Source organism: Schistocerca cancellata, chromosome 1 (assembly GCF_023864275.1).
Source record: "Schistocerca cancellata isolate TAMUIC-IGC-003103 chromosome 1, iqSchCanc2.1, whole genome shotgun sequence".
Lineage (NCBI taxonomy): Eukaryota > Metazoa > Arthropoda > Insecta > Orthoptera > Acrididae > Schistocerca > Schistocerca cancellata.
In genome coordinates, this window is record NC_064626.1 from 453,514,268 (window position 1) to 453,526,844 (window position 12,577).

The window sequence follows — 12,577 nt, forward strand, 5'->3', positions numbered from 1 at the left end:
TACAGTGCTGCTGTAATAAGGCTGTTGTTTCCATACTTTAGGTTTACTGCTGCAATCTCAAATACCATTTCAGTACTCAGATCATCTATCCATTTCACTTTTTCACATTTTACATCATTTCTACTATAAATGCCTACCCTACCACTTTTGTGTGTCTTTCTGCAGTACAATTTATAAGTTTGTAATTTTTTAGCCTGTAACCATATGCTTCCTCTTCTTTGCATCCCAATTCACTGGTTAGGAAGAGGTGTGGCTTAGTTTCATTTAGGTAAACACTCAACTGCTCTGTTTTATTAATTACATACTGGACATTCTGAGACATTCTAAAGAAACATCATTGTTTACTTTGTGACTGAGAATTCTGTTTAATTCATCTTTTTCTTTGGTAATTTCCCATGTTTTCTCGCACAAGAATTTTTTGCCTACTGTGGGCTTTGTTATACTGGTGCAATGTACTTGGCATAATTACATTTGCTGCAGTACATATATTGTGCCATCTCAATCACCAAGTCCATTCATTTGCCAGTAAACTGCTACATATGAAGCAGTCAGGCAGTGTTTAAATAGCTTTACACCTGTTACATCTGTTTCCCATCCTTCTTTTCGATCTGGGATTTGGAGAGGCACTGGCAAATTAAAAAATAGATTTTTTTTAGTAATTCTTTTAGAAGTGTCAATAAATTTTCTCAGATTTAGTTCCCAATGAATAGTAATGTTTCTTTGTATGATAAGCCTCAAAGCAGGGTACAACACGTAATGGAACACATCAAGTTTTGCATTGGTATCTAGTTTCCCAGCATACTTTCTGTTTCGTGCAAACCACACATCTGCACATTAGCATACTTTTCTGCGAATGTTCACTCACAATAAGAGATGGAAAATGTCTCCCTGTGAATTACAGAGGATTCTCATCTTCGTAGTGCCTTCCCCTACCAGCTTCTTTCCGTTCTGTAGCATATTTTTCTACCTCTCCCTTACGAGAGAAAGGTGAAACTCTGAGACTGCCATTTTTCGCCCTGTTACTGACCGGGAAAGAGCATGAGCATGTAGAATGATGCACAAGTCCCGAATGTGAAAAAAATATTTCTTGTACCACTGATCCCACTGAGCTCAGTAACATGTCACAATGGTCAACTGCACCCATACTCAAATTGCAATCTACAATAACATTGCGGTTTCTTTATATTTTTTCCAGTATTTCTCAGTCTTCTCTATGTCAACCATTTGTTTTGTGTGACTTGTAGTTAACATGCACACCTCTCTCTTACTGCACCACTTGATAGCAAGGATTTTGTCAGTGGACTTAAACTCAAGTTTCTCCTTGTTTTAATTTCTTCTGCAGTTTGGCATGTTGCGCCTATTCTTACGAACAGTGCTACATGTAGCCGTTCCATGGTTGTGAAACCGGAGGAACAGGGCCAGGCTGGAGTACCAATTATCAACATATAAAATATGACCCTGTTCAAAATACAGTCCCATAAGAGTTGCCACTACGTCGCCACATTTTCCTAAATTGTGGAACCCAAGTTCTGTTGTTGCGCCTGTATATATAATAAAATCCAAAATATACCCACTCTGACAGTCACACAGTACAAAAGTCTTCATTCTGAATCTACTTTGCTTGGTTGGAGTAAGCTGCTTAAAAGATAATCATCCTTTGAACAGCAAGAGACTTTTGTCTATACAAAGCTTGTGATGTGGCCGAAATGAATTACGAAACGTCTTACAATATTTGTCAACAATTGTCCTAATCTTGAATAAACTGTCACCTCCAGCCCTGCAGAGTTCTCACTGAAGTGTAACACGCTCATAAGTAGTCAAACGGTCTCAGGACATAATTTTGCTGAAAACTGGCGTGTTCAAACGTGTATCTCTGGACCAATAACCAATTAATTTTAACTTCTTAACTTGCGTCATTAGACGGCAAAGAGCAACAAAACAATACATTTCCTCAAATCCAGTGTCTTTCCACTTTGACAGTCGAGAATTCACAGATTTTGTAGTATTTTCTCTGGTGTAAACGTAAAAATGACTTGTTTCACCTGCAGTAAATTACAACAGTTCTTCAGACATAATTATTACAAAAAATGGAAGAATGCTTGGGTCAGTATCTAGTCATCAAAGTAATGGTTTAACGGCTAGAAATCTGTTTCTTTCCAGTCAAATGTGTCACTTCAGTGTGCTCTTTTCAGAACCGTTTCACTGTCACTTTCTGATTCCTCAGATTCAGAGGAACTGCTGACTATAATTCTTGCTCTCCCCTCTGATGTAAAGGGCTGAGGACTCCAGCTTTGAGATTCTGTTGAAGACTCACCACTGCAAGCAACATCAGATAGTTCACACTCACTGTCGCTCTTAGTGAGCATATCCAGGGTCTCTCTATCTGTGCAACCATGGCGACATGACATGAAAACTGATGAAAACACGGGAATCGAAGGTGAATTCTGCAAAGAGGGAACACAGCAACAAACATATATGCACTCTCGAACTATATATTCAGACCACTGAACAGCTACTGGGAAAGCAGGGTGGAAAGACAGCTCTGCGTGTTTACACGTCTGTCGCGTTTGTGTAGCTGTGACAATGGCGCGCATAGCAATGGAAAGGCCGGTGGCACAGTACGCGTCAACACGTCATGCACACCAGAGGAACGGCGAAGCATGACGAGTTAACACATACCCAGCAGTCAAAGGGTTAATGATGATGTGATTTCAAGTGAAAGAAAGAAATCTTTAACTACTTATGCAATACTGCTTGTACAAAATCATAAATTTATCAAAGAGCAATAACGCGTGTAGACTTCCTTCCAGATGCTCAGGCAAATCTAAGCTTGTAATTAATGTAAAAATATAAAAACAATTGTTGTTTCATTTTACAAATAGTATTCATGTGTGCGAGCTGTTCACTATAGATGTTAAGATAGCTATTTATTATTTTTAGTCTGAGCCACAATATCAAAATATATAATCTTTGAACTTATTGTTTTCATTAAGTCGTGTAAAGTGTACTAAAATGAATTTTCAGACTTTAATCAAGGATGTTTTATTTGTCTCAAGTGAACATATTGTTTTCAGCCTAGTGATAATTCTAGGAAGGGTAGTTGGTCGTACATGAAACGGGATGGGAGCAGCCAGTTAATAAGCATCAGTCAGTCAACATCAACAGATGGAATTGCAACAAAGCCCAGTGCAGAGGTATGTTCATCCGTTAGAAACAATTCCAAGAAACTATAACAATAAAAAATCTCTGGTGACTAAAAGCTGCACGAAATAGCAAAATGATAGCTAAACTAAGAGAAAAAGGAACTATTTTATTCCTGTATTTTTATTCAGTATAATCACTTAGCATTGTGAAGGGCATAATGCTCACTCAATATTGCACTTTTTATATTTATGTATTTTTATGTTGTTATATGTATCAAATCTTTTTTTATATGAAAGAGATAATGTTGACTGTGGCCATAGCATTCAATAAGCCACATGTGCCTCTTGGATCATTCCAAATAACAAGTACCTCAGGAACTTAATGTCTAGTTTTATAAGTTTGGCTAATGTGAGCTTCTTAAGTTAGGTGCTGATCAGCATCAGCAATCTTCTGTAACCTTAAGCTAAGGATATGTTTCAGCACCAGGCTGGCTCTATGGTCTAAAGGTTAATATCACTGACTACTAACATGGATGTCCCATGTTTGATTCATATTTTTCTGTGATGGAAAGGGCTGGAACAGGGTCATCGCAGCCTCTTGAGACCAAATGGGAAGCTGCTTAAATAAATGAACAGTGAAACTGACACACAATCTGCAGAAGTGGCATTAAACAGAATGGCTTGCACCAGACCTGTAGTTACACAACATGTATTGTTTATTCTTGAGCAATAACCTGGGTGGCTCTGCTGAGTTAACTTTTATTCTCTTAATTGGCGTGGGAATAAAATTATTTCTAATTTCTCTTGTAAAAGACTCCCTGTGGGATGGATGCATTATCTAAAACAAATAGCACATGCTCAACAAAGAGGGCTCCAGATTGCTCACTTTCAGCAACAGCTCTGAAGAGAATTCCATTTTGTAACAGGGCTCTTACACATCTCAAAATGTTTCCCAAAATTGTTATCGTTGAACCTTTTTTGATCTTAATGTTTATTGCAGAGCATAGGTAGATGGGATTTTAAGTTAAAATGTTTATCAATGTGCACATCCAGGAGATATGAACATTTGCTTTTATATATTTTGTTTCCACCTGTTCTATTGTTATCCTTCCTTGTACTGAACCAAATTAATTTTTTTCTGGGTCAGTTGATGGAATACATAGAGAAAATAATTTTATGATAATATCATTTATAATTCCCTCTGTTGGTGCATCAGCAAGATGTTATCATCACTTTGTTAGTTATTGTTCTACATATAATCGGTCAAATGAAGATAAAGTGTTTTCATGTGCCTGTAACATAGTTTCAACTTTGACTGTAAAATCCCTCTTTAATTTTTGTGAAAATGCAGTAATTTTGTTTGACTCCGTGAATAAAATTCGACTGGGGTGGCGAAATGGTTGAAATGTTTTGGGATAAAAGTCTGTCCTTTTAATCACTCCTGTCACCGGAAGTAGCCATATCTGTTTGTTATTCTCAGTTTACTGTGCAGGTAGAAGAAACTCTGAGCCTATTGAAGTTGTCCCTTTGTGGATCTTCCATTGTCATTAACTTTTGTGATTTTTTTCCTGTAGTATACTGTGTATGAATGGTTGAGTGTTTTAGTGTGCTGTCATGTTTGTGGAGTAGTGCCAAAATGTGTATGCAAGTTTGTGTTAATGCTTTAATGGGAGTGGCGTGGGAGAATGTTAAACAGAGCAGATTCTAGTTTGTTCAGGCGATAAACACTTTACTGAATCTTACTAGACATCCATAAACTGCCTCGGACATTAAGTTTCCATAGGACTGTCAAATTTGTTTTTGTAGCTTCACGGTTATCATTACCTTGTTCCATTCTTTGGTGTGTCCCCAAGCCGTTGATTATATTGATATAGATTTCACTGTTAAAAGTTTGTGCCAATTTATTTACATTTCAGTGATCGAGGAAAAATTATTTCACCTCAGACCACCTAGATGGTGTTAAGAACCTACGATCTACAATTGTGCACTTAAAATATGTAACACGAATGTAAAAACCAAGTTGTGCTATTGTATTTTTATTCACACTTTCTTTTCTTGCCTGCAGAATGGAGACACAAAACCTCCAGCCAAATTGGAATCCACATCATCTATGAAACGGCTGTCAGAAAAGTTGGCAAGTGTGTCACTTAAGTCTTCCATCAGACTGCTGCCTCACCCACTTGTTGAGAATGATGCATTTGAAGGAATTGGTGATGATGATCTCTAACAAAGTGAAATGTCTCATTGCTGAATAATGTGCAGTATTTATATTCAGCATTTAACTTTTTCAGTGCCAATGAAATATATAAATAACCATAAGTGTTGACATTCCAGGATTTAGAAATGTGCCGACAAAACTTTTAAATTTCTGTTTCTGATATTTTATGATGCTATTTTATGTGCGACAAAATGGAAGATATATTTTGAACTAAAGATATACACAGAAATACAAGCTGAACTGGAAGGAAATATATTGGAAGCATTTTCATGACTTCAATATACTTTTTACATTGTTAAGCACGTATATCTTTTTTATGTAAAGTGATAACTTTGTTTCGTCCATGACAAGATACGTGATCTGTGTAGTTTGTGTGTGGCTATAAGTAACTTGTTGACAAGTGCATTGTAGTGTTTTGTGTCAGTTGCACATGGGAAGCTGAAGGCTTCAAAGACCATGAACTGTTTCTTACTGGTGAAATTTCATAATAATAAAAATTTTGAAAGTGTCACTGTGGGCTCTTTATTCAGTTCCCCTTTCTTTACTTGCAGGAAACATGACAGCTGCTGAATGAATGCCTTAGTTACCGTAAATTTCATCATCGAGCGAAAGAGGGTGATTTTGAGGTTAGGACATCAACAGCTCAATTACGCATTTTCTTTTTTGTTTCACTAGTAAGAAATATTGTTAAAATGTGATCCACTCCCTCATATTTTCATTCATCCATTCATACTGAAGCAAACAACATTTTAAATTACTAATGAAGTCTTGGTGTAAAATCTATTGTTGAAATAAATTAAAACATAAATGAATACAATAATAAGAACGTATCACTAACATTGCTGAGCTGGCCATCCTTGTGTAGACATTAATTTGTCATTCTTTACGTAGCTTAACACATGAAAATGTGTAACTTAGGCCATCTTCAACACATCTCCAGGTAACATCATCACTGCACTCTTGGCTGAATATGAAATGCAATAAGTTAAATTGTAACACACCATACAGTGGCAGCCTCTGTGCTAATAGGCACCACGTGTCATTCAGCAGTGCCTATTCAAAGACAACTAATTACCATTTCAATTCACTCATTGGCTAGAATATAGCCAGTTAATGTGATATACCAACCATAGTTTACTGATACCGAATGCAGTCCTCCCTCCCCCCCCCCCCCCCCCTCTCCACTTGTATGTGACTTCTCAATACCAATGAAAGGATACAAGGGGGATGGGTTGTTTCACATCATTGTATGACCCTACCTTATCCCTCTCGTGTACTTTTGTAAGCAGAGGATGGAGTTTTCGTATGTTCTACACTTTTTCTTTATACTTACATAGGCTGAGCAGCTCCTCAAGGTCAGAGCAGTCAAATAATTTGTCAGAACTGATATGCAAAACTCAAATCCAACCTGACCAACCTGATGAACCAGTATTCTGTTTGAACTACATTGTTGTGTTCACCAAAATCCTCTCAAAACATAGACCTATAAGTAATTTGTGGATCACAGTTATCTTTTTAATACAGTATTTTAATTTTAAAACATGTCTTTGCTTCTTCATATTTATGATGGTGAGCCCTAGTTTGACAACTGTGATCAATATCTGATGCTGCACTTGTTGCTTTCTGGTGATATGAGAATTGCTCCAATTCCATATGGAATGGTGGTGGTTGCAAAAAAGGCACAATGGCAGTTTGAAACAAGACTGGGAAAGAAGATAGTCTGACAACTGGCCATTGCCAGCTTATTTCCCCTCACCAAAAGACATTTTTGGAGAGGCAGCCTAGCTGATCCATACAGTATTCGCCCATCACTGAGCTAGGACAGCATAAAAGTCTTGTAAAACTAAAGCAGATGTGCTTGTTCTTATCACATTGATCTTTAGATACATTAATTTAAAGTGCTGAGTAACTGAAATTTTGCCTTTGGGTGTCTTAGATGCAGCAATCATGTCATAAGCAAAAGTCAGGTTCAGCATTGTCAGTGAATCTGTTAAACTTTGAACATTGTAAAAATTTTCATGAGTTGTATGAATTACAACACATTGTTACTAACCACCACATAGAGGTGGTGGTGTGTGGCGGCCGGCACATTTAAGCAGAGTGTTGGATATTATTAACTATTAGAGCAAGTTCTTTGAGAGATGTAGGTATAGGTTACCTACATCTCTCAAAGAACTTGCATGTGTGCATACACTAGCCACTGGTATCTCTGGGCAGTACGGCTTGTGGTGCCCAACATTATTTACTTAGTGGTGTTCTCTGAATTTTATTCATAACTCTATGCAGTGGCCTGTTAACAAGTTGTCAGACTGTAGATGCTTCACACTACCCATGTGAAGCCGGGCTGTGTCATTACTTCTTAATAATGTTGAACAGGCTACTTAAATGTGCCTTTCTGTTGCTCAGCAACTACTCTATGTGGTGAGCAGCAATCTTTTGTAATTAATATTTCTGTTTTCCCATCCCAAATTTTCCACTGTCTGAAATCATCAAATTATGCTGCTTGCAACTAATGAATACAATTGTATGAAGTGGTACCACACAGTTGTTAACTTGCAGTCAGCGGGCATTCTTGGAATGTTTGCAAGGCTGGTTCAGCTGAAGTCTGCTTCCATCCTTACTTCTGGCTATGACTACTCTACAAGCACCTATTGACTTTGTGTTGCTGTGATGATATCTTTTGTGCAAACTGTGAAGTGTATTCTAGATTACGTCCCTGGCTGCTAACTACCTGGGAAAACTGCGAAGTTCCTGCTACCCTCAGTTAACACTTTGTAGTGCTTGAGTGGCCAGCTGAAGAGTGTAAACATTTACTGGTAGTGCACCAATAAAATTAACATTATGGACATTATTTTCTGTAAGATGAAGCAAGCTCACTTACATAGTAATGCATGAAGCCACATTGTAATAGATGGTTTGTCAAAAATTTAGTTACGCATTTGATGGCAAGGAGAAAATCAAGTCACAGTGGCTTCTTTTTTTTTTTTTTTTTTTTTTTTTTTTTTTTTTTTTTTTTTTTTTTTTTTTTTTTTACATGAATGAAAGCACAAAATTCTGGATGTTCTACAGTACTAATTCATTTATAAATATAACTTTATACCAAGCTGTGATGGAAGAATCCATTAACATGATACAGTGACTTCTTGTGTGTATAAAAATGTACATTCTCATATGGAGACCTAATTGGGACTTCAGATACGTTACATCATAAGAGGCAAGTCAGAACAGAATAGTGTGATTACCTTCTTTAACAAAAGGAGAGAGAAATTCCTAAGGTCCCTCCAAATCTGCGTATGGAGATGGATTTATTGAAACACTACAGTTAATTGTTGATGCAAGGCCCAAGTACAGTGCAGTAAATGCTAAGGAATTGCTACCTCGTCCAACCACCATTTTGAGGCAATCATTACAGTAACAGTGAAAAAGGAAAACTTGTGTATTGAGTGTTGTGCACAAGAATGTTCAATAATGAGATGTAAAAGTTGAAGAAAATATTGAACTGGAACTGATAAAGATATTATGGTCCTTTTGATTCAGTACTGTGTAAAACATTCAGACAATGGAAACTTCATGTTGGAAAGTCAAAAATACTGGAAAAGGATAGATTGTACTCACTGTAAAGATGACAGTTGAGTTGTGGACAGGAGCAGCGAAAAGACTGTTACACATTATAGCAGTGGTCATCAAACTGCGGTCAGTGGTTCTGAGCTGTATTTTATAATAATGCCTCTTGGAAACTTAATACCAGAATCCAAAAATGTCAACTAATGTTTTTTGCTCAGTAACAAACAAAAATACTGCTACGGTATAATTGTCAAATGGACGAAACATGGATTCGTGAAAGCGCATTACTCTAGATGGTCATATTCAAAGGTAGTAGATGTTTGTAGCAAGTAACATGAAATCAAATTAAGATTGTTATTTATTTTATTGGTCGTATGGCAATACATATACAAAGATTACAAAACTACAGCATGTCAACATTTAAGCACAGCTCTCCAGCAACAGCTATATCAAGGTCTTTTATCATATCACTCATTGCTGTCAGGAAATCTTCAAAAGGACCCTTGTAGGCATGTGCAGGACATGTTGACACAACAAGAGCAGCTGTCTGTCCTTCTGCATCACAGTCAAAAGATTACCCCACCTGAAGAGCAAGTCTGCACATACTCCATGGCCCTTTCAGATGCGGTTCAGGGTAGCCCAAATCGCCCGAGGCTGGTTGAATCCAGGGGGTTTGTTCTGGATAAAGGCAGTTTCAGGTATTGTGGGGGACAGTTTTATTGCCAGCTGTGCTTCCATTCATCAGTGGTATTGAATTCAGTCCTGGCTGTGATGAGAGTGGGATGTCTTGATCTCAGTCTTTTTCCCTCCACAGGGAATAAATCGTTTGATATTGGAAGGTCAGTGTTATCAGCAATCTTCTGGTCTTCATGCAGTAGTGTGCTTTTCTGTTTGATATCAGGAGATGAAATGTGGCTCAAGATAGGTAACCAGTATGTGCGAGTAGGTTGTACTGGCATACTAACAATGTCATCTTTTTTATGTGTAGACTATTAAGCCAGTTAGGCTGTTTGCATCGGTAACATTCCATGAGTCACACAGGCTCTCTGGTTGGTGCTAAATAGCAGTCACTTTTTCAAGGCAAATGGCTGTAGCTAAGAAGCAGAGGCAGTCCAATAATCTCAAAGATCTCCTGGCTAAAATAAATTACCACAATACTATTGTAATACAGAACAACGAGTAAAAGGTTGAAATGGCTCTGAGGACTATGGATCTTAACATCTGAGGTCATCAGTCCACTAGAACTTAGAACTACTTAAACCTAACTAACCTAAGGACATCACACACATCCATGCCCGAGGCAGGATTTGAACCTGCGACCGTAGCGGTTGCGTGGTTCCAGACCGAAGCGCCTAGAACCACACTGGCCGAAGATGACCTTCAAAAGATTTAGTAAACATTCTTGATCGTGTCGCACATTTCAATTACTGTTAGTAATTAATATAACATACTGATTTATGTTGGTCACCAATTAATAGTAAGATTGGTAGGGGAAAGGTAGTAAAGTGACCAGGATGGGAAAGTGCATATTTTTTGCCCTGACGGCACTGCCGAGAAGTTGTCAGACTATTTCCAATATACATAATGTACATCACCATTGTTGTCGGTGAGACAGGCAGACAGCAGCTTATTCTGTAAATATTTAGTAAAAGTTTTTGTTTTGTTTTTGTGTCACCTACTGTAAAATAAGGATATAACAGAGGGAAACATTCCACGTGGGAAAAATATATCTAAAAACAAAGAAGATGTGACTTACCAAACGAAAGCGCTGGCAGGTTGATAGACACACAAAATTCAAGCTTTCACAACCAACGGTTGCTTCATCGGGAAAGAGGGAAGGAGAGGGAAAGACGAAAGGATGTGGGCTTTAAGGGAGAGGGTAAGGAGTCATTCCAATCCCGGGAGCAGAAAGACCTACCTTAGGGGGAAAAAAGGAAAAGAGGAAAGGTATACACTCACATACACACACACATATCCATCCGCACATACACAGACACAAGCAGACATTTGTCTGCGAGTGTATACCTTTCCTTTTTTCCCCGAAGGTAGATCTTTCCGCTCCTGGGATTGGAATGACTCCTTACCCTCTACCTTAAAACCCACATCCTTTCGTCTTTCCCTCTCCTTCCCTCTTTCCTGATGAAGCAACCGTTGGTTGTGAAAGCTTGATTTTTGTGTGTATGTTTGTGTGTCTATCAACCTGCCAGCGCTTTCGTTTGGTAAGTCACATCTTCTTTGTTTTTAGATATGTTCTACTGTAAAATAAGTCATTTATAGTATTTCTCACTTGTATGGACTGTAATGATTTTTTATACTATCAATGTTTAAACATCTTTTGGCCTACAAATGTAGTTCCTGATCATTCATTTCAGTCTGATAGTCTTGTCTGTGAATTACTAATGCTGAGATGACGTCCAGTCAGGAAATGTAGCGACACTACTCGTCACGAAAAGCTGCCAAGGTGGTCATCCCACTTAGATTTAGTTACTTCAAAATGACAAGCATAATACAACAGATAAAACTGACTTTTAAACTGATTCACACACAAAGCTATCATCTGTCATTATATACCTTTGTAAAAATTTTGAATTAATTACCTTAAATTGTTTAAAACTATCTCTGTTCTGTTATTTTTGGCCTAAAACAAAAATTCGATTGAAACCACTCTGCTGCAGTCACTTGGTATTCTTTCAGACACTACGGCATTAAGCAGCCTAGAAAATGTACCTAGCAATCAGAAAAAGAAACGTGGGATCCTGCTGCAGTGGCATTGGCGACATTACCTACTTAGGTACGGAAAATTGGTCACTATGAAAGTCTTCAGAAAAATGCATATAGTTCCAAAATATATTTTTTTTTACTTAAAAATATTTGGTATGAAATCCTACAATATTCAAAATGTGTAAATGGTAAGCTTCTATCAATAACCATGGTTTGATGAAAAACGAATCTCTCTTTGAGTGGCCACTTTACTCCCTCCTCCACCCTTTTTATACAGCCTGACGTGTCGCCCTACAATGTCAATATTGGTTCTTAAGCAGAAAAGTTTGACAACCACTGCATTATAGCTTTCGGCCAAAGCCTTGTTCAGCAAAGAGAACACACACACACATTCACATAACGTAGCACACCTACACATGCATGACCATTACCATCCGCAGCTCAAGCTGGAATGCACAGCTCACTCTCAACAGCACCTTCCTAGTCATGACAAATTACGTATGTTACACCATTTTCAGCAGATTTGACTAGAAATCTGTAACTCCTTTCCATTACACATCAATGACCCCCCACTATCTAGCCTAAGCCCTTTATGGACTTTTTATCTTCCATACCACATTCTGACTTGTGATATTCCACATTCCAACTTGTAGAATGTTATTCTTTTATTGGTTAATCATTACTCAATCTTTTTCTAATGGTTACCCCCCTCTTGGTAGCCCACTTCCAGAGATCCAAATGTAGGACTAATCTACACTCTTTTGCCAATGGTGTGTGTGTGTGTGTGTGTGTGTGTGTGTGTGTGTGTGTGTGTTACATTCTACGGCAAGGAAATCAGTGCCCTTACAAATATTAATATGAACAATTGTGGTTACGTCGTAACAAATACATGTTCTCTCTCTCAACCTACTTTGCAACCATCCGCACATTC

At 37.8% G+C, this 12,577-nt stretch overlaps 1 protein-coding gene across 1 annotated transcript in view; it reads left to right on the top strand.

Annotated features, from left to right (window-relative positions):
* LOC126176803 (sorting nexin-17) overlaps nucleotides 1–5,872 on the top strand; it is a 96,181-nt gene extending 90,309 nt beyond the window's left edge. The window contains exons 9-10 of the mRNA XM_049923987.1: nucleotides 3,075–3,194; nucleotides 5,209–5,872. Coding sequence (XP_049779944.1) covers nucleotides 3,075–3,194; nucleotides 5,209–5,370 — 282 coding nt within the window. The 3' untranslated portion in view covers nucleotides 5,371–5,872. The remainder of the gene's footprint in view (nucleotides 1–3,074; nucleotides 3,195–5,208) is intronic.
* Nucleotides 5,873–12,577: the final 6,705 nt, after the last annotated feature.